This window comes from Dipodomys ordii, unplaced genomic scaffold (assembly GCF_000151885.1).
Source record: "Dipodomys ordii isolate 6190 unplaced genomic scaffold, Dord_2.0 Scaffold89, whole genome shotgun sequence".
Lineage (NCBI taxonomy): Eukaryota > Metazoa > Chordata > Mammalia > Rodentia > Heteromyidae > Dipodomys > Dipodomys ordii.
In genome coordinates this window covers 9,276,167-9,299,196 of record NW_012267305.1, presented here as the reverse complement: position 1 = coordinate 9,299,196, position 23,030 = coordinate 9,276,167, and the positions used below count along the sequence as shown (strand labels likewise).

Sequence of the window (23,030 nt, the reverse complement as noted above, 5' to 3'; positions counted from 1 at the left end):
AAAAAAACAAATCGTTTAAATAGGGATACAGGCGGACCCATTGCAACAATGAGATGTACAAGTCGTTATGTCGAAAACGAACTTTACAACTTTGGTAGGGGGGGGCAGGAAGGATTAGGTAGGGGGGTTGGGGGGGAGGATGGGAAAGGATGGGAAGGGGAAACAAAGGAGGCTACAATGCTTGATAAGAAATGTACTCGTTATCTTGCCCATGTAATTGTAACCCTTCTGTATGCTATTTTCACAATAATAAATAAATACATAAATAATAAATAAAGACAGCTGGCAGCATACATTAGCATGGCCGGATTTGAAACCATGAGCAGCTGGGATCAGAAAATCAGGCACCCAGCTCCAGGGAAAATGTAAAAGAGACTATGGATTGATAGAAAGGGATTTAAAAGAAAGTTGGTGATCCAGGTACAGGAAAATGAGGCAAAAGCTGAGTGAAACTGTGTGCTTTAGAGGTTTACCTCACTAGCACAGTGGACAAAAACCCCAGGAAGAAAAGAAAGCTCACAGCTCACCTGAAGACAAATGACACTTCCTATTGTTTCTGCATCAAAAATGTCTGGGGCTAAAGCCATAGGCCAGAGGCTAAAGAGAGCAAACACTGACAGAACTTTCCAGGGACAGAGAGAATGTCCAGTAGTTTACTGAAGAGTAAATAACATGGTTTTCCTATGGCATCTGATGTATGTACCATTTTGCTCCTCTAACATCAACTCATGACTTAAAAAAAAAAAGAAAGAAAATAAATTTTAAAAAGCACACACTTATTTCCGACAGATTCCTCCACCTCTTTTCATGGGCAGTTCTCTTCGCGAAATTCAGGAGGGAATTTCAACTGAATGAGATTCAGGGCAGAATGTTTGAGGTTGTCTCTCCCTAAGCCACCTAAGTCCTAGACAGAAAAGAAAACAATGAGATGAAATCTTGAAAGCAAAACCCCAAGAGATGACTAGCCCAGCACAGACTGGATCTTTTGCCTCTCCTTTTCTGAGAAAATGAGATGGTTTCAGATGGCTTCTCTCATTAACCAAGAGACTATCTGACAGCCATAATTATTTCCTAGGTATCCTTCAGTGTGAGGTGTCTTTATTTTGTGGTTGGCTGAGTCAATCTGGAAGGATGAGTCTAACACCATTTTCTTTGTCACAATGCAGTTGTTCTAATGCTATTTTCAGTAATTGTTTTCTCCACCTCCAAAAGAAAACGTCTTTATTTTAGTCCATTGTACAGTTAAACATTCTTTTGGCCATAAAAGTTCAATGTGGAAAATTTTCACAACCTTTTGTTGTGGTTGTTGTTGTTGTTTGTAGGTCGTAGGGCTAGAAATATGGGCCTGGACACTGTCCCTGAGTTCTTTAGTTCAAGGCGAGCACTTGAACCACAGCACCATTTCCAGTTTTCTGATGGTTAATTGGATATAAGAGTGTCATGGACATTCCTTCCCCGGGCTGGCTTTGAACCATGATCCTCAGATCTCAGCCTCCTGAGTAGCTAGGATTACAGGCGTGAGACACTGGCGCCCAGCCAGGAACACATTTTGCGGAGCCCCTTGAACACTGACCAAGTTCTGAGAGCTGTGTCCACATTAATTTTCACACCATTCACAGATCCTATTTTGCCACCACAAGGATGAGATTGGTGCTTGACAAGACGTGCAGTATTTGATACTCTCAAATTTCTACCCTTAGATTATATTTCATTTTATAGACTAACTAAAATCAATCAACTTGAATAAAAGTTACTACAGTCATTGGAAAACTTACAGTCACAATCAAAAGTGATTGCACTGGGAATTCGGTGAACTATGTAAATAGTGGCACAGGCACTATTTCTACAGTGTAACATTTGAATAAAGTATAAAGAAAATATGTTACTACTTCACTGTTTCAATTATAGGGAAGAAAGAGAATGGAGTTCAAACATTATAGGTTAAGGAGTCACACAAACTTCAATCTAAGCTCTATCATTTCCTAAGTGTGACTTCGCAAATTCCCTTCCTCTCAGTCTCCGTTGCTTCATCTGAAAAGTTGAAAGGGGGAAAATACTTGGAAATGTTGTAAATATGAAAAAAGTAAGTATGAAAGGAATTTGAGAAATGCTCTACTTTTAATGGGTCACATTTGATACATGAGCTAAATTACTGACCTAGCCAGAAATAATCATTCACAGACTTTGCAGTGGGTTAATCACATTTTCTGTTCCAATCATCCTCAAATACTACTTGGATTGCTTTGCTAAGTGCCTTCTAGTCATTGCCTATTTCTTCCTATTTAATCCTGACAACCGCTCTATTGTAGAGCAGTTGTATAGTAGCTTACAAGGGTTTTTACAATCAGAAAGACCTGGGTTTGAATTGTGGCTCTTCACTTAAGAGTCAGGCAGCCTTGGATAAGCTATAAACCATGATTTAGCTACAGAGTATCATTTTTTCCATCTGTAACAAAAATATAATTCCTATTCCATGGCACTGCTGTGAGGATTTAATGGCATGTTATAAAGTTACAGACATATAATGGGCATTTAATGTTAGAAGACAGCCTTTGCTTTTTACAATTTAATAAGAAAATGACAGATGAGTGAGTTTTTACATTAGTTTATCACTCCTCAAATCTAAAAGTTAAAACAAGATTTTTAAGAAATATAGTACTAGGGGAAGTAGAGAGAATGAAATGAGATTTTTTATTCTGACTCTTTCCAATATTACTCTTGAAATTTGTACTATTTTAATTTGCATGTGATGTTATTGCTCCACTTAATTCACTTGCCAACTATTTCAAGTAGTTCCTCAATGAGGTTATGTTTACTGGAAGAAAGCATATTGTGACATTTGAATTAGACCATTTTTTAGAGGCTCCATTTTGGCCAAATCTAGACAAATGGAGATGTCATCCTGTAAGCAGTCAAAATTCAACACAGTGGCTAAGTTCATCTGAATGGTTATAATCCTCAACTGTCAATTTGGAGAAATGCTCTAGCTGACCTCTTCTCAGCAAGAGACAGGGTTTATCCCTGTACTGAACATTTATAAGCTGTCCTTGACACATTGTGCCACATGCCCAGTTCTCATGCATTTGTTTCACTTCCTTCACTCCACACCATTCTCTTTGTTCTAACTGTCCTCATCCACTGGCCCTGACCACCCCAACTTCAAATGGGGAGATGGGGGAGAGAGAAGATATCAAATGGTACAATGTTTCATTTATGAAATATGTGCTTATGATACATTTCACAGTGGGGTGATAAGAGCTAATAAATTCCAAAATCTCTATAGAGTTTACTTTAAATGTTTTCACCACAAAGAAATGATAATGATGTAAGGTGATGGATACAATGATTACTACAATTTGATCATTCCATTATGTATATGTGTAAAAACATCATACTGTATCCCAAAATAATATACTATGATCATTTCAATTAAAAAGGTGAGAAATTTTAAAAGAATCACTACCTCAGATGGACCAATGATCTAGCCCATGAAAACTTCATTTCTTGTCTTTGGATTGGCTGGTGTATTTATTATCTTCACATTGATACATTCCGATAGTTTGCAGGTGCAACCCTTTTTGGATTGCCTGGCTCTGTAGAATACTTTGCTCAAAACTGCCCCAACCTATTCTGCCATATTTTGGACTACTCAACCATGCAAAAAGCCCCAATGTGATGACAAATGGGATTCTTTTTTTGTTTGATTGTTTAGTATGCCAGTACTGGGGCTTGAACTTTTGTCCTCTTACTCTCACTTGGTCTTCTACTTAAGGCTTCCACTTGGACCACACCTCTTGGTTGTTAATTGGAGAGTCTTGGATTTGTCTGCCTAGCATAGCTTTGATCCAAAAGTCCTTAGATCTTAGCCTCCTAAATATCAAAGCTTACAGAACTGAGCCACCAGCAGCTAGCATACAAATGGGATTCATACAAAATAAAACTTCCTTTGTAGGCCCCTTCATTCCTCATTTTCCATCCATCCTCCTTACATTGTATCAGTCTCAAGTTGCTTTCCAAGTTTCTTTCGATCACAGCAGTATCTTTTAGCATGTTCAGGTAAGTGGTACAGTGCAATACTATCCACATTTCCATGAATGGACTTTGTGTCTCAATGGGTTTGTCTTCTATTTTGGACACTTTGTATAAATTGAAATACACACACACAAACATACATGCATTATTGGCCCTTTGTGAATGGCTTCTATGAATTAACATGCTTCAGGGTCCATCTATATTGTAGTATTTATAAATACTTCATTCTATTTCATGGGTAGTCTACTTTTTTCTTTCCAGCCATCAGGTGAGAAACATTGAGTTGTTTCTGCTTTTATGCTATTGTAATTACTACAATTAATATACTTAGAAATAAATTTTGTTTTTTATAATTCACAGAACTAGTAGGACAAGTTGCCTTACAATCCATTGTAAAAAATTAAAAATCTAATTAGAAAATGAGCAGAACATGAAAAGACATTTCACTGAACAGGATACACATATGACCAGAACATGATACAGTATAACTCCATACCTATGGAGGCAAAAATAAAAATAGTGAAAATAAGTCCGGTACCTATGGCTCATGCTTGTAATCCTAGCTACTCAACTGGCTGAGATCTGATAATACCAATTGGAAGCCAGCCCTGACAGACAATTCCAAGGAATGCTTATTTCCAGTTAACTAGTAACAAGGCCAACATAGAGGTATTGCTCAAGCGGCACAGCTATAAAGCTGTACAAAGACCCTGAGTTAAAGCTCCAATGTTGTGACCAAAAAAAAATGTTTGCAAGAATGTAGGAAAACTGCATCACTCAAATATTGTTGGTAGAAATATAAAGTGTGTTGCCATGTGGACAAAAACTTGAGCAAAAATCTAGATGAGCAGGAAACTGTATTTCTTAACATTTATCCCAGATAAATTAAAAGGCTACATATACACAGATGCCTGTATATAAATGCTTATAGCACATGACCACAACAATCAAAAAACTGGAAACAACCAAACTCTTAGTTGGTGAAACATTAAGCTGTGATACATTATGGAAGACTAAGCACTAAAAAGGAATTTACAATTGAAACCTACATGGATTTCAAGAGCATTGTGCTGAATGACAAAAAAAAAAAAGGCCAATCTCACAAAGGTTATCTCCTGAATGAATCTATTCATACAACATCTTCTTTGTAGACACAAAGCAGATTAGTGGCACCAGGAGTTAGGAATGAGTGGGGGAGGGAGGTATGTGATTCTAAAGTAGGAACACAAAGGAAATATCAATGAGAACAGAGGATCCCTGAATATTATTTGTAGTGGTGGTTACACCCATCTACATATAGTAAAATAACTAGAATATTGTTGGGTCTTCATCCATCCAGCGGAAGACCGACGGGGTCTGAGGAAAGGTTAAGTGCGCTACTTGCCGGTTCCCCAGCCTCCCCTAGCCCCAGAGACAGAAGCAGTGGGGAGTCAAGTCAAACAGGAACTCATTTATTACCACACAGCAAGCACTTTTTAAAGCAAAAAACCACGTGGCATGGAAGGGGAGGAAAAGGAACCAACCAATCACTGTAGAAGTCACCCTATCATGCACCTAAGCTTTCTATACTTTCCCTGCTGTCCGCGTGCTTTTCACGCACTGATGTCACTTGGCCAGGTTGTGGTATACAGTCAGATTTTAACATAAACAACTTGGGCTCTGTCCACTCAACTCCCTCTCAGCGCCATCTTTGCTGCCCATGTGCCCCACAGAATATATGTGTTAATATGTATGCATTATATCAATGCCCATTACCTGGTTTTAAAACTGTGCCATATTTGCACAAGAAAGGAACAATGGGAGTAACTACAAGTTACAGAAAATCTCTGTGCACTGATATTGCTATTTCTTATGAGTTTATAATTACTTCAAAAAATTTAAATCAAAGTCCAAAAACTTTCTACATTTTATTAAAACTATCAAGCTATGGATGGAAGCATCTCAACGAATCCTGAGACTATATTGGTTTCATGGAGTCGTTTCAAAATCTCAGTGATAAAACTATTTGTAGCTCTCTCATTAGAAATGATGAGGCTAGAAGAAAGTGGGATATCATCTTTAATGTGTTAACATTTTTAAATACTCAACCTAGAATTCTATAACCTGTAAAAATAGTTTTTTTCAATGAAAGTAACATGAGGCCATGTTCAAATAAACACAAGCTAAACAAATGTATCATGAGATTTATACTATCAAAATTGTGAATGAAAATTCTTTAGTCGTGAAAATATAACAAATTGGAACCTGGATTCTACACAAAGAAATGGAGAATATCAGAACTTGTGTGTGTGTGTGTGTGTGTGTGTGTGTATTTCCTTATTTAAAATTTTCTATGAAATTGTGCTGATTGCTTAAAGTAAAAGTAATATCACAATATTAGAATTACAGTATATGTCAAAGAAAAATTTCTAAATATCACAAGGAATGGCAAGCAAATTATGGTACACTCATGAATGTTTAATATTATATATGCTGTGGTATAACATCATATATTAATACATATCAGTATGTAAAAACATTCAAAAAATTGTTTTTCCTACAATACATATATGTTAATATGTATGAATATGTGTATGTATGGATATATACATGAGAATCCTGTGTGCAAATGCATCCATCCACATATGTATGTGTAAGCATCTATACAAACATTTTCAGAGGCAGGGTCACACATACCCCCATATGGACACATGATGCAACACAGGTTACACATTCTTGATCATGAGGAAAAACATAAAGGATCCACCCATCATATGAGTCAGAGTAGAACACATGTTAACATATTTTAAGATAAATGGCCAAATGACTCATTCTAATCCTTTTACTTTGAAATAGCAGGATATATTGTTTTCAGGCACAGAAAAAATGGCTCCCTCCAACACATTTTGTTACCAAGGTAAATGTATCCCAATTCAGAATTCATACCCTTCTCTGATTTAGCCTTGAAGCCACAGTGCAGAAGCCCATGAAATCAGAGGTGATTTTAATAATGACTATTGCCCATTCTGTTCTCTTGACCAAAAACGCCATTGGACATAGCCCAGAGATCCACTGAGGGAGATGGACATTATTTCCCAGAAGTAAATAGAGCTCAGCTTGTACTTTGGAACAACTGATTAGCCCTGTCACTTGCATAACCTACTAGCAAAGGTCGTGCAGCACTTGAATGCAGTCATGGCAGAATCACCAGGCCTCGTCACCATTTGCCTTCTTGGATATCTACTCAGTGCTGAATGTACAGGTTTGTTTCTATTCTAAAAGTACATTGAGTATGATTGTTCAGATATAGAACTGTCCGGAATTGTCTTTTTCCCCAAATAGTGATTACAGGATATGACAGTAACATAAAGGAGTTTAGCAGTCAGCATGTGGCTTGGTAAGTTCTAGCCATTTAGTAGCTGGGCTATTTTCTTCTTCGCTTTTAAGATTAACTAGATTTACAATGGCTGTGATGTATTTTTATTTAATGGACACTGTTGGGCTTATGATTTAACAATGCAATTCCTCTTAGAAAACATTTGTCTCTTCAGTTGAAAAATGTTGAAAGTGGGAGAAAATATCTCTTAACAAAGAAACTGCAGAAATGAAGAACAAATTGTTAGCTTTGAGTTTTTAGACTCACACTTTGAAATCAATAAGAAAATCATCAAAACTACAAGCAGTGATCTCATTTACATGAAAAGTCTTATTTGAAGACACATGACATGTCTCAGAATTTGAAAGCTATACAAGGCTTGTCTCTAATTTTTTTTATTATTGTGAAAATACCATACAGAGGGGTTACAATTACATGGGCAAGATAGTGAGTACATTTCTTATCAAGCATTGTTGCGTCCTCCTTTGTTTCCCCTTCCCATCCCTTCCCCTCTCCACCCCCCCCACCCCACCAAAGTTGTAAAGTTCATTAAAAGTATATGCATTGAATTTAAATTTTCAGTTGAAACAGGAAGACTAGTTTTATATTAGCAACTTGCTATTTGTTGTAAGAGTTTTTTTATGGATTGGGTAAGTCATTTTGTTTGTGATTCCACATGCCCCATGTCACAGTTGACATTTGGGGACAGAAGCAAATCCATGAGTTGATACAGAGAGTAGAAATTTACTTAACAAAATGTATATCACTTTGTTTGGGGGCAACCAAAGTGACTTTATTCCCCAGGGGAAAGAACATAGGGAAGAACGTGGCCAATTACACAAGCAAGTCATTCTCACAGGAAGGACTTATCATACTAACTCATCAACCTACTGAAATCAACTCTAGTAACTGAGAGTGTTAGGATCAGGGGTTCCAACCCTAAGCATCGGCAGAAAACAGACTGGTCCTGTGCCTCCCACTCCAGACATGATGTCAGCTATGGAATCACACTGAAAGGCTGAAATAGTGATGTAAGAATGCAAAGGTTAAACTGAACCTAGCAAAGTGGGCAGAATTAAGAGATTAAGAAAAATACATTGGAAAACTCCCAAAACAGACCATAAAACCAGGTCACTAGACATATGTCATCAGAGTCACATATAGGAGGACAAGGGACCCAAACCAAAGAAATGGTCTGAGGATGAAGGTTATAGGAGGGTGGCACTCCACTGATGACCTCATGTGACAAGAAAAAGGATAAAAAGAAAGAGGAACCAGGACTTTAATACTGGGGCCATAATTGCTAGAGATAATTCTGAAGGGAGGTTGAAATCTATGACTCCCAGACAATAGTGAAAAAAAAAAGCAGTGGGATTCTGGAGCCATGTGGTAAAAGATAATAGGCCCAGGAGAGGGGCTCGAATTTCCCTAATGATGGATACTATTTACATAGCATTCTCTTCTGTTGTAGAACTGTCAATGGCTTCTAAACTAAAAGGAGGTGATATTATGTGCTCATGGCTGTTACTCTTGGGCATTATTGCATTAATTTGAATTTTTAATTGCTTGGTTAAACCAATTCAGTTTTGTAAAGTGTATGGATGGAAAGTATGTTTCATTCATTCAAACGTTAATGAATTACTACAATATTGCCAGTTACTATGGCAACATAAGAGGGGCATGGGAATCAACTTTTATCTAAAGCACAATGAAGTCAGGTAAGATATTTCAATATATTGATTTTTAAAAGTGTGATCAATATATGTAATAAAAATGTGTGCCACATGTTAAGGGAACACAGAAAACAGAATACAATAAATGAAAAAATACATGAGAGATAATATTTGAAGATGAGTCACAAGAGATGAATAGAAGCTTACTATCCATACATGTTTTATCTACAGCATACTTTGTAAACAGGAATCCTTATGTCCAACCATCTACATCTATAACAATGTAAGTCATTTCAGGAGCTCCATCTGGTTTGAGTATTGACTGTCACGAGTGAGGCAGGAGAACTAAGCAGGACTGGATCCTAAGCTTAGGAGATTGGATAATAGAATGCAGTGTGGAGGTATCAGAAGTGTGGACATTAAGAAATATACTTGAGGGCTGGAAGGTGGCTCAGTGGTAGAGTGCTTGCCTTGCATGCATGAGGCCCTGGGTTCGATTCCTCAGCACCACATAAGCAGAAGAAGCTGAAGTGGTGCTGTGGCTCAAGTGGTAGAGTGCTCGCCTTGAGCTGAAGAGCTCAGGGACAGTGCTCAGGCCCAGAGTTCAAGACCCATGGCTGACAAAAAGAAAAAGAAAAAGAAGGGCTGGGATGTAGCTCAGTGGCAAAGCGCTTGCCTAGCAAGTGCAACGTCCTGGGTTCGATCTCCAGTACCAAAAAAGAAAAGACAGAAAAAAAAGAAAAAGAAATATACTTGAGTTTAGGATCTGTACTCTGGGAACACTCAAATTGATGTGGAGGCCAAGCAAGACAAGGGGCAAGATTGGTCTCCAATCTTGGAGTTATTGGAATTATGTAGAGAAAGTAAAAGGGCCAGAACCTAGAGAGTAACTACTGAAACTAGGGGGATTTTAATCATATTAAAATAGAACAGATAAGACTTATTATGTCATGTGGGTATAGAAGGTTTAGGGGAAGTATGGAGAGTATGAGTGTGAGTCTTGATTACAAAGACACAGCACAGTTCTCTGTGTTCCAATTGTCAGAGTCTAACCTTGGCCGTGAAGCTCTAGTATGTGATCTTGAGCAAATTACTTAACATCTTTGAATCTCAGTTTTCTCGTTTAGAAGAATGAGTAAACAATACCTACCTCATAGATTATAGTGAGGAATAAAGTGAAACATTGAATGCAAAGATGTGAGCCCAGAGTCTAGCACAGCTGGAAAGGTAATTTCAAATATAGAAGATACATCTGCCTGAAGATGTGTATTTGGGACTAAGTGTAGTATAAGCAGTCATCATAGTCATGTAAGAGTATCCAGGGAAAGCCGGGCACCTTTGTCTCATACCTTTAATCCTAGCTACTGAGGAGGCTGAAGTCTGAGGATCATGGTGCCAAACCAGCCCTGGCAGGAATGTGAGATTCTTATCTCCAATTAATCGCAGAAAAGGCCAGAAGTGGTGCTATGGTTCAAGTGGTAGAGCACTAGCCTTGAGCAAAAGAGCTCAGGGACAGCACCCAGGCCCTGAGTTCAAGCCCCATGACCAACCAAAAAAGAAAAAGAAAAAGAGTGACTATGGATCCTATGCTACCTAATTCAGCGTCTAGAAGTAGTCAATGTTCTTGAAAGGGTCAGGACCACACTAGGGTTTGGCAAGTGATACTATGTGGCATAAAGATACTGTACACACTGAGAAGGAAAGCTACTTTAATGTTGTACCGGGACATGTTATAGACCTCACCTAGCACTGGTCCTGGAAAAGATACATGAAACAAAATGGGGGAATGCTGAGGATGGAATCTAAGAGAAGTTACATTTACCAGCCAGGCAAGGAAAAAGGAATTGATCTAGAGATAGATGAAGAAGAATGAAAGCAAAGATGAAGAATCATATTACAGAGAGTTCATGGAAAGTATCCTAAAAAGGGAGAGATGCACAATTAGTAAATGTCCTAGAGCAATCGGGGAATTTATGAAGCCAAACATCATTGAGAAGGTTATTTCTGATCAGGACAATAGTTATTTTTATCAGATACAAGGGAAGACAAAGAACTACAAAAACATCTTAAAGAGCTAAAGAAGGAGAGACAGAGGGCCAGAATGATAGGAGGGAGGAGAAAGGAATAACCAGTGCACATTGTCTTATATAGGGCAATTAAAGATGCAGTGAGGTAGAATTATACCATCAACATACCTGCATTACAGTTGAGAAATTAAGTTTTGAAGATTATGTGACTTGTCCAAGTTCACACAGTGAACGGGAGCCAGATATGTGATTCAAGCTCAGTTCTGCCTGACTTGATTCTAAACCAATTCACCCACACTAAAAATGAATGCAGACCTGGATGATATTTAGGAGTACCCAGAGCTAAGTAAATGGAGTGTTGAACAGAAAGGCAGGTCCAGCAAAGATTAAAGGTATCCATCTTCAGCAGTACTCATAGGCAATTGGTGATCCTCCACCTCTGGTTGCTCAGCTAAGTCACAAGAGAAACAAGAGGTAGATGGTGCTGGGCACAGTGGCTCACACCTGTAATCTTAGCTAATCAGGAGGCTGAGATCTGAGGGTTGCTGTTCAAGGCCAGCTCAGGCAGGAAAGTCTGTGAGATTCTTACCCCCAATAAGCCACCAGAAAACCAAAAGTGGCATTGTGATTCAAGTGGTAGAGTGCTAGCCTTGAGCTGAAGAGCTGAGAGACAGCGCCCAGGCCCAGAGTTCAAGCCTTGTAACCGACAAACAAAAAAGAAAAAAAAGAGGCAGATGTTGCACTGTTCTAGAGCATGGGATTGCAGGTCCAGAGCAGCACTGACACGGAATAAGGGATTAGGGGAGTTTGCATGTAAAGAATGGAAGGAAAAACCTAGACCCAATTCAGAAAAATAAGTGGGCCCAAAGCAAAGAAGCCAAGGCACTAGAATGTTCCATAAAGTAAACAGCTGCAGTGAAAATAAGGCAATAAAGTTTAGTTTCCTTTCTTTTTGAAGTAATAACAAAGTATTATTGACTGGGTGCTGATGGCTCATGTCTGTAATCCTAGCTACTCAGGAAGCTGAGATCTGAGGGTCATGGATCAAAGCCAGCCCAGGAGGGAAACTCCATGAGACTCAACTCCAATTAACTACCGAAACACTAGAAGTGGAAATGTGGCTCAAGCACTACCCTTTAGCAGAAAGCTCAGTCAGAGTACCTCCCTGAGTTCAAGTCCCAGGACAAGCACAAAAAAAATATTCTCAAATGTCCTGGAAAAGTAAACTTGTAAGTACTTGGTCCTGATGGGTGGCATCAGGAATATTTGTGATTTGCTAAATAATGGAACAATTGTAGGCATCTTCTAGAGTTCCTGTTATTCATGAATAAACAAAATATACATATATGTGGGTATACAAATATATACATATATCTGGGTATATATGTCTAGATGTATACATGCATGAAGAAAAAAAGAAATACAAACACAGACACAAAGACACCAAGACAGACAAGGAAAGGAGGTAACAATGAACAGAATTTGAATGAAAGCCTCAATCTTTCAGCATTTAGAATAGTCCCTACAAACTAAGCAGTCATAGCTAAACAACTGAAGGCATTGTGGTTCTGAAGACGGCTTTATTGCAGTGATTTTCCTTTAACATGTAGTGAGAGGTGCTAAGGTTGCAACTGCAACTGGATCACAATGAGGCTTCTTGAAGAGATGTTTGTTGCAAGTCATTGGACAACTGCATGTTGACACAGCCTGGCCGGGGTGATGGATCACCTTGCAAGGATCTGCAATGAGTTATTTTCAAATGATGACAAAGTGTGAAGTTAATTGCTTATTTGAGAACTTCCATTTCATCCAAAGTAAATTCAAATATGATTTTTTAACTGTTACCTTTTTTATTGGAGATCTCATGACTGAAAGTAAAATTTAATTTAAATTCCTAAATCCCCATGGGTATGCAGTACGATGGTAACATTACAAATTTTGCCTCCACTTACCAAAGAAAAATTGGCTTTAGGATTACATGGATTAAAAACAAAGCCTTTTTAAGAGATGTGTTTAATGTTAATGATAATTTCTTTTTCCAACACTGAGGAATACTTCCTTTTAATTTTCAGTTTTTCTTGATCAAGAAAATGCCACCAAAGTTCTGAGTCGATTGAAGAGGTATAACTCAGGGAAATTGGAAGAATTTGTTCGAGGAAACCTTGAGAGAGAATGTTTAGAAGAAAGATGTAGTTTTGAAGAAGCACGAGAAGTTTTTGAAAACACTGAAAGAACTGTGAGTATATCCACATAGCAATGACAAACACTTTAATTAAAAAAGAAAGAAAGGAAGGAAGGAAGGAAAGAAAGAAAAGAAAAGATGAAAGAAAGATTGTTCTAGTCAGGTGCCAGTGACTCACACCTGCAATCCTATTCAGGAAGCTAAGATCTGAGGATCACAGTTCAAAGCCAGCCCTGGCAGACAAATCTGAGAGACTGTCACCTTTAACTAACCACCTGAAAGGTGAAAATGGAGCTGTGGCTCAAGTGATAGATTATAAGCATTGAGTACTTTGAGTGAAAAAGCTAAGGGACAGTGTCCAGGCCCTGAATTCAAACCCATGGCACCACAAAAGAAAAAAAATTCCCTTTGGAAATTTAAAATAGTTCACACTTATAATTGCTATAAAAGAGTAAGACTCACTTAAATGCTATCATTAACTTCTTTTCTTTCTCCTTGTAGACTGAGTTTTGGAAGCAGTATGTTGGTAAGCAATGCACTTTATCCTCTTACTGGTGAATGACACAGTGGATAGAGTTGTATACTTGTATACTTTTCCTCTGCTAAGAGGGCTCAGAAAAATCCATTCAACTCTTTACCCCAAGATCAAATGGTAATGCACTCCAGCTTTATGCCAGTGTGGCAGGTAAAAGTTAGAGGATAAGTAAACACTTCTCTGGGGCTCCACAAAGAATATCATTCCACCTCAGGAAGCTAGAAGGTAGAGGCCAAAATGATAGCATTTTAGAAGTGAATGAGAGTTTACCATCCCCAGTCAAACTAAAGAATGCTGGATGACAAATGTTTATTGCTTGAATTCCTCCTTGCTTTGTTGGCCTACAGGAACCTCCATGACTGCCCCTTTCCCTCCCTTTCCATTGTCTTCCTGACCTTCTTTCCTGGTCTCTGCTTACACAGTGGATTCCTTGCACACTCCAGCAATGCTGTCATGTCAAAGGCTTTAGCTGACTATTCCTTTTAGCAGGCTTTTGTGAGTTTCCTTTAGGCTCAGTCCTTCACCTCTCCCTCATCTCAACTCTTTGGTCTTTGCCCAAAGATTAGTATGTCAGTGAAGCCCCCCAACTTAGACACCTGTATCCTGCTCTAGTTTTTGCACTACAGGTTGAGTAACACTATAGAATAATCAAATGTTTGGTATCTGAATAGTTTATATATTTCTATTTTTTTAGTTATTAGACTATTTGCAAATATATATATCATTGGATATATTGAGGATAAGACCCAATGTAAACATAAAATTCTTTTAAGCTTCATATATATGATAATATTTCACACAATACCCTAAATCATTTTGTGAGTCAAACATTTTGTGACATGGAATTTTCCACTTGTGATACCACATTGGTATTCAAAATGTTTTACATTTTGGAGCAATTTGGACTACAGATTTTCATGTTGAGGATAGTCAACCATCTTTTGCCATCTAATGTAGCATAGCATTTTCCTTTTATTGAATCATGCTTTTAAATTTTTTTCATTTGCATAAAGTAATTGTCCAAAGAAGTTTCACAGTGATACTTACATGCATGCATATAATGTACATTGAACAAATTCACTCTTTTTCTTAACATCTGTTTCCTCTTTTTAATGGTTTATAGTGAGTTTCACTTTACTATTTTCATAGTCATATATAATACACTTCAATCATATTCACCTCCTAGCATTTTCTTAACTATACTATTTTCATTGATTTTTTTCCACCCTCCTAGGTAGCAACCTTCAATTTGGTGCAGAATCAATTTTTTTGTTTATTGTTGGATTTCTAGCACCTAGAAAAATACCTGAAACAGAGGCACACAGTAAATATTTGTCCAGTGAATTCGCCAGAAGTCATACAGAAGGAGAAGTCATCCTTTAAAGACAACTAATTTTAGTTATTTAATTTTCAAATTTTCTATATTTCCATTTTTGTCTTGTCTACCACTAACTTGAAAATTAGCTTAAAATTCAGCAGTAGGATTTTGAGAGGAGAGAAGTTTCATAAATTAGCTTCCCTCAGGCCATCTGCATAAAAAGAGATAAATTAGCCTGGACACTACTTTCACTAAGTTCCATCAACTTGATATCCAATTCTGTTTTTCACAGTTCTGCTCTGGAGACACCACCGAACATTTTCATCCTTCCACAGCCTTGCAATTTCCCATTTTTGTTTTAATTCATGAGAGAAGAAGTACACTCTGCTATATTGTTTCATCTACCTTCCCTTGTTCTTCAGGATGAGTGTTAGCATACCCTTTCCATTGAGTTCACTCCAACAAGCCTCTTGGTTCTCTTTTCCTACTGAATTAGTCTGTGCTGTGCATGTAATCCTAGCTCTCAAGAAGCAAGGAAGGAGTCTTATGCATCCAAGGCCAGTAGTGAATGACTGAGTTCCTATTGAGTTGCTCTGTAACCCAGGATATCCTGGGCAAAACTGCCTCAAAAAACAAACGACCATAACTTTTAATTTTGTGGCTTATTTTTGTGTGTGCTAGTCCTGGAGCTTGAACTTCGGGCCTGACATCTGTCCCTCAGCCTCTTTTTGCTCAAGACTAACACTCTACCACTTGAGCCACAGTGTCACTTCTAGCTTTTTCTCAGTAGTTTATTAGAGATAAGAATCTCATGGGCTTTACTGCCCTGTCTGGCCTTGAACCACTATTCTCAGAGCTCAGCCTTCTGAGTAGCTATGATACAGGCATAAGCCACCAACACCTGGCTTATGGCTTATTTTTTTAAGCAATGATAGCTACTTTTTCAAAACCAGTACTTATTGTGTGTTTAACCTTCCAAAATCTTCTTTTCATTACTCAAAGTACTGTTTCTGTCACTATCTACAAGAAAATAAACCCCCCAAAAGGAACCAAGTCCATGCCTCTTTTCACTTGCAGTTGAAATTCCTAATGGCCACAGAAGTGGCCTATGCTAACTACATTTACCATAAAGGAGGGATGCAGGCTTCTCACTGCTGTCCTATTCCCTACCATGAGCTCATCTACTTGAAGAAGCACCATCACCGGGTCTCATTAACTAGCCTTTGCCAGGTACCTTATACAATGAGGTCCATATAGGCAGTATATGCAGTGCCTATCACATTGAACTCTCATGTAATCCTTGTGAACAAAGTATTATGAATGTCATTTTGCAGCTTTGCAGAGAAGGAAATGGAAGCTTCACAAGGTTAAGGGATTGCTAAAAGGACACTCACCCAGGGATTCATGATGCCCAGGAGAGAACTTAACCCATTGCTTTCACTATGACATCTCATGGTTTTCAAATCCAAACACGGTTACTCATTAAACAGAAACTAGTGGCTTTAAACAGAAATCTGTCACTTGGCAAGCAAGGTCTTGTCTCCTGTTGTCTTTGACCCCTACTGGCTAGGGCTTTGTCTCAGCACACAGTACACACAGACACAACCCAAGGATTATAGGATAAAATGACACTCATTTTGAAGATATGTCTCAGCAAATGAGTTCCTGTGCCGCTGGCTGCAAGCCCAGACCCTTTCAGTGAAACATCCTAAATAATTCAGATTTGTTAGTCCATAATATAAAGTGCAAATGTAGCTCGTTTTTTAGACCAGTTCTGAACATCAATAATAATAAACCAGAGATAACGTATTTTGTTTTCATAGGATTGGAACAAATTGAAGTATCTGCACAAAAGCACACTGGATCAAGGGGCAGAGGGAACAAAGGTCTAATTTTTACAGCAAGCTGATTTTCCACAGGCTATTTCTAAGAAGGGGATATTAGCTCTTTAGTCAATGAAACCTGGACACTAGCTTTTGTCTGAGACGAGGGAGAATGAGCAGACATCTACAAACTAGGTGTTAGGAAGCTATGCCACAAAGTATAAGTAATAATTGGAAATGCTCATTTGATTTTCCCCTTTCTTTTTTTCATTTTTTCTTTTTTTAATTTTTCTTGTGAAAATACTGTACAGAGGGGTTACAATTACATGGGCAAGATAATGAGTACATTTCTTATCAAGCATTGTAGCCTCCTCCTTTGTTTCCCCTTCCCATCCCTTCCCATCCTCCTCCACCCCCCCACCCAATCCTCCTCCCCCCACAAATTTGTAAAGTTTGTTTTCGACATAACGACTTGTACATCTCATTGTTGCAATAGGTCCACCTGTATCCCTATTTAAACGATTTGTTTTTTCCCTTCCTCTCCACAAATTATACCGACATCAAATACAGTGAAAGCAGGGGTTATATCATGAGGGAGGGACATACAAAACAACAAAGAAATCATCTTATAAAAGAGAAACTTCTCTGAAGAGGAAAGAAGGATGGCCAATAGACACATGAAGAAATGCTCAACCTCCCTAGCCATAAAATAAATGCAAATCAAAACAACATTGAGATACCACCTCACCCCAGTTAGAATGGCTATAATCAAGAACTCTAATAACAACAGATGCTGGAGGGGATGTGGACAGAAGGGAACACTACTGCATTGTTGGTGGGAGTGTAAACTTCTTTCTTTTTTCTTTCTTTTTTTCTTTCTTTCATCCTTATGATCATCATTATTGCTTGCTCTTTTCTTTCCTAGATATTGGGTCTTGCTAATGTAGCTCAATCATTTTCCTTTGGAGCCATTTTTCTTAGTCTGAAGTACATAACACACTTCCTTTCTGGTTTTATACATCCTTTCTCCTAAGCTTTCTTAGAAGGGTGAATTGAGGCAGAGCACTAACAAGTCAAACAAGGATTCCCTTTCCATCCTGACCCTTCCCTTCTCCCTACACCTTCCTCCTGTTTTCTTACCATTGTCTCCAAATGCTGCCAATAACTGCAAATAGAGAAACTTCAGAAAACAGAGAATGGAAAAAGATAATCTATAGAGCACATTAAATACATTATATATTTCCTTTCATGGAATTGGAGCAAATTGAAATATCTGTGGAAAAGCATATATTTGGATCAAGGGGCAGAGAGGACTAGATCTAATCTTTACCACAAGCTGATTTCTCATTTTTGTCTAGACCATTTGGAACCTAATTTATAAACAGTAAATTACCTTTAAGCCACAAAAGATGCATCTGGCATCTTGCCTATTTGTCTTGAGTCTTTCCTTCCAATGATACTTAAAACATTAGAACACAATACAAAAAAAATGGATGCATTGGTTCCATGCCTTTAGTTGAATGGAAGTGCCATTTGTCTTCTAGCTCAGCTTGTTTCACAAAACCTTCAGTAAAGCAGGCCTTGCAGGACACATAACTAGTATTTGTTGAAGTGATCTGATTTCATTTTATTTTGAATTAATTCTCGTATCATTATAATCCTAGGCTGATACAGTATATTTCCACGCACCAATCTTCTCTCTCTTTCCATGATAACATAAATTGTGTGCATACCTTCCTCAGGACAATTTCTGGGACAGTGTAACTCTGAAAACTTTACCTGGGTGGCTGTTAGAAAACTCTGAGAGGCAGGAACATCACTTGTCTATAGGTCTTTGGTATCTGGCTTTCGGTAGTTCTACTCTGACCTTAAAATCAAACTCCTATCATCATAAGTCTATCCAGGGGAACCATGGGTATTCTAAGCAATGTATGTAATAATTCAATTTCTTAACCCAACTCAAAGATGGAGATCAATGTGAGTCTAATCCATGTTTAAATGGCGGCAGTTGCAAGGATGATATCAATTCCTATGAATGTTGGTGTAAACTTGGATTTGAAGGAAAGAATTGTGAATTAGGTAAGTAAATATTCTGTTATTCAAAGTTTCTTTTTGAAATCAGATGAAACTAGAAAATGCCATATTTATGTATCATGTTTCTCTTAGAAACATATTTTCAAAGCTTATAAACATTCACTTCATCTGTATTTACATTCTCAGGGTATATATTCAAGAAACTATGTTTAGAGCATTAACATTTGGTAGCTAGTATACAGTGGCAATATGTTTCCATTCACTTTATTTACTAAGCCTTAATATAGCCATATAGGGTCAGTACTATTCTGTAAATATGGCAAAATTATAGTCCCAATAGGTCAAAATAAGTCATTTGAATGACTGAGCCAATACTTGAATTTTAGTTTGACCAAAACACAAGTTTCTAATGACTGTACTCAAACCTTCAAGAAAACTGAACTCAGAAAACTGAACTTGTGACTAAATTGCTAACAACCTAGGAAGTAGATGTAGGTAACATAGAACTGGGACACGACAGATCAATTATTTCAATAGAATATGAACTGGTCTACACAAGGAAATTTGTTAAGAAAATTCAGGGGTTATTCCTGAGTTTGACCATATTACATTTTTAAAAGGCAACATAACACATCTAAGTCTACTGTCCATCTTCTCTTCTCATAGTCTATAAATAATTTTAAGGTTTCTGGAACAGTAAACCTCAGAGTTCTTTACCTACTGATCATTACAACCGAATGCAGTACTATTAATATTGTAACTGTGCAAAGCCCACAGTGCTAAGATGGGACTGAAACCATAGGAAAATAGAGATACAATTTTAGAGAAAGAATTTAACACCATGGGCAAGATGAGTAAGGATAAAGTGTAGAAAATTAGCAAGACCATTGGTAAGGCATTATAACCTTCCATTTGACAGATGAAAAGGACATGAAAGGAAAGGAAATTAAATGAAATGTAGCAGCTGCAGTTGTCCTGTTGAAAATGGGGAAAAAAGTCAACTGTAATGTTCAAAAATCTTTCCAATTCTTAGAAGGAATTCATTGATCATCTTCCTTTGAAATATAAAAGATGTCAGAAGAAAAGAAAAAGTTGACAGAGCAAAAGCATTTAAAAAGAAGAAAAGAGGGAATGCAGGTGGATGAATTAGTCTATCTGGGTTGGACTTATATTTCTTTAGGTTTGTCAGTGTGGGAACAAACCAATACCTTGAGTTACCTTTCCTGTGGGTGTGTTATTTGGTTCAACATCTCTATAGTGCTATTTTCATCTGGAAGATTATAATTTCAAATACAGATTTCCCTATGTGAATTGTATCTTGCTATTATAGAAGCATATAGAAATTCTTGGATTACTTACTCATTATTGGTGTAAATAATGTAACCATTAAGGCTGAGGGAATGAATAATTCAATTAGTCTTAGTTACAGCTGCAGGATACAATGTAATAAGCTATCTTTATCTAGTTAACAATTCAAATGCTTTAAAAGGAGCAAGAGAATGGCTTCAAGGAATGTAAGTAAACACACAACAGTTCTCTAACAGGGTAGTGAATGTATGAGGTCCTTGTACACAGAGAAAACATGCTAAGTCTACAACTGGCACCTTCTGTATACTTCTGGATTCCCACATTTCTGTTTGGTCAGGACTCAGGCAATACTGAAGTGACAACCACAATGGACCTCGAAAGCACATTGATCTTTCCCATTTTGGCTCTGTTAGCTCAGAAACAAAATGGAAATTGTCTCAGAATGCTCTTTATCTCAGATGCCAGAGGACAGCAACAATGAAGCATATATGAATTCCCACTTAAGCTTATTGCTTCAAGCTGAAGTAAGGACTAATCTCAGAAGCCACTAGAGTATCTGAGCCCCAAGTCTGTTGCTTGACTGTGTCATGAAAATACATTTTCTTTTTCCCATGTTCATGACACTTTTTCTAAAGCCAAGACATACAAATATCCAAGGCATGCTTTCTAGTTAGAAGAATGATGATCTGACTAGTAGGTAGCTTTGGCTAGAATAAATACCTTTGTACGTGCCCAGCTATACATCAAATCCAAATTGCTTTCTAATAGAGCAAAGTCTGGAAGAATTTGGTCATCCTTACCTCTTATGAAGTATAATAAGAAGCATGTGCCCTCATTGTGGGCAAGGTGGAAGAAAGTGAACATAAGGACAGAAATGTTCCCTCTCTCTTTCTTTTTCATGTTTGGCAGCACATCTCAGACACCACTGTTTTATTTACTGTGTGATTTGGGGGCAGGAAAAATATTGAGTTTAGCTGAATAACAACACATATTATAGTGAACTTGTTAAATAGAACAACTTTTGCTTAACCTGTGGTTGGCAAATCAGGAAAGGTGTATGCAAAATAAAAGATAACAAAATATGATACCTTTAATAAGTCAGCATAAAGGGAAGGAGAAATCATGTCTATGCTAAAAAGATACCTTAAGATATTGTTCATCACATAGTCTAGGCATTGAGACCAACCTCAGAACAAGGAAAAGCCATGCTTAGCATATTGGGTAACATCTAATTGCTCAGGAATTGATGAGTTCCATTCTGACTGTGTCTTAAGTCCTACTCTACTGACTTCTCCTCTGGAGTTCCTTGTTCTATTAGACATTTCCAGAATCATGAGTCTTTTACCTGGGAGTTAAAATAACCTGATGTTTAGGCAGCAATATTTCCTTCTATATGCACAAACCAAGATGGACACCAAGAGCAGCAACATCTATGTTGAGCATATATAGAACAATGACAAATGAAAGAACAAGATTGAGGCCTGGTTACATAGCCAAAGATACCAAGTCATTATTAAGACAATCACACAAAGTTTACTCATTCCCATCATACTATCCCTGGGCAAAAGCAGGCTATTCTGACTACTCACTTCTGTTAACATATCATAATCTCACACTGACTGACCACTTTCTACACATGGTATTTGACTTGGCTGAACACTTTAGACTTATTCTGTAGCAACAGTATGATAACTAGTTATATGAAAAGAGCCAGGGATGTTATCATCATTCATTACGAGAAAAGTCCTAACAATATGTAAACTAAAAGGACAAGTGCCATCTTGTTGGAACCTGCAATTACAAGATTACTAGTGGATTAGTAGTAGGAAGAACTAAAGCTCAGACTGGTTCTTTTGTTCACCCAGTAACAGGTGACTATGAATTAATTATGACATTACTCTATGGAAGCATATATAACACAAAGTTTTACAATTTAGATTCATCACACAAAAAAATGTATACCAGACCCAGCAGGTAGCCAGTGGCTCATGCCTGAAATCCTAACTAATCAGGAGGCTGAGATTTGAAGATTGCTGTTAAAAACTAGCTCAGCCAGGAAAGTCTCTGAGAGTCTTGTCTCCAATTAACTACCAAAAAGCCAGAAGTACAGTTGTGGTAGAGCACTAGTCTTGAGCACAAAAGCACAGGGACAGTGCTCAGGCTCTGAGTTCAAGCCCTAGGTCTAGCCCAAAAAAAATTTATACCAGGCATGGAGGACTATCCTTGTAACTTCAGCAAATATAGATGATAGATAAATAGACAGATAGATAGATATAGAGATATAGATATACTAATATAAATATGTTGATAACACATATATACTTGCATATGTCTATAATATAATACAATATATGTGGTATATATTTGTATGTATATGTACTAATATTTGTATATATGTGTATATTTAAATATACATGTTATAGATATAAAATATTCTCTAAGAGTGTAGCTATTCTATTAGCATACTTGTTCCATAACTAAGAAAAATCTTATTTTTTAGGCCTCGCAATCCTAGGGCAGTAGAGACAGTGAGGCAGGAAGACTGAGGCAGTAAGGAAAAAAAAACATAAGATAATGAATTGTCAAAATACTTACCTATAACTGCCACTGATTGCTTGATCTCCTGGGATGTCTCCAAAAAGCCAGATGAATATATCTCAGCATACTCCACCTGACAGGAAAGGAGAGGTGAAAGAATTGGTCCCGGGCACTGGTGGTTCACACCTGTAATCCTAGCTACTCA

At 37.6% G+C, this 23,030-nt stretch overlaps 1 protein-coding gene across 1 annotated transcript in view; it reads left to right on the top strand.

The window, feature by feature from the left end:
* The first annotated feature begins 7,206 nt into the window (after window positions 1-7,206).
* F9 (coagulation factor IX) overlaps window positions 7,207-23,030 on the top strand; it is a 32,551-nt gene continuing 16,727 nt past the window's right edge. Inside the window, exons 1-4 of the mRNA XM_013025962.1 lie at window positions 7,207-7,273; window positions 13,160-13,323; window positions 13,771-13,795; window positions 18,911-19,024. Of these exons, the coding sequence (XP_012881416.1) occupies window positions 7,207-7,273; window positions 13,160-13,323; window positions 13,771-13,795; window positions 18,911-19,024 (370 nt within the window). The remainder of the gene's footprint in view (window positions 7,274-13,159; window positions 13,324-13,770; window positions 13,796-18,910; window positions 19,025-23,030) is intronic.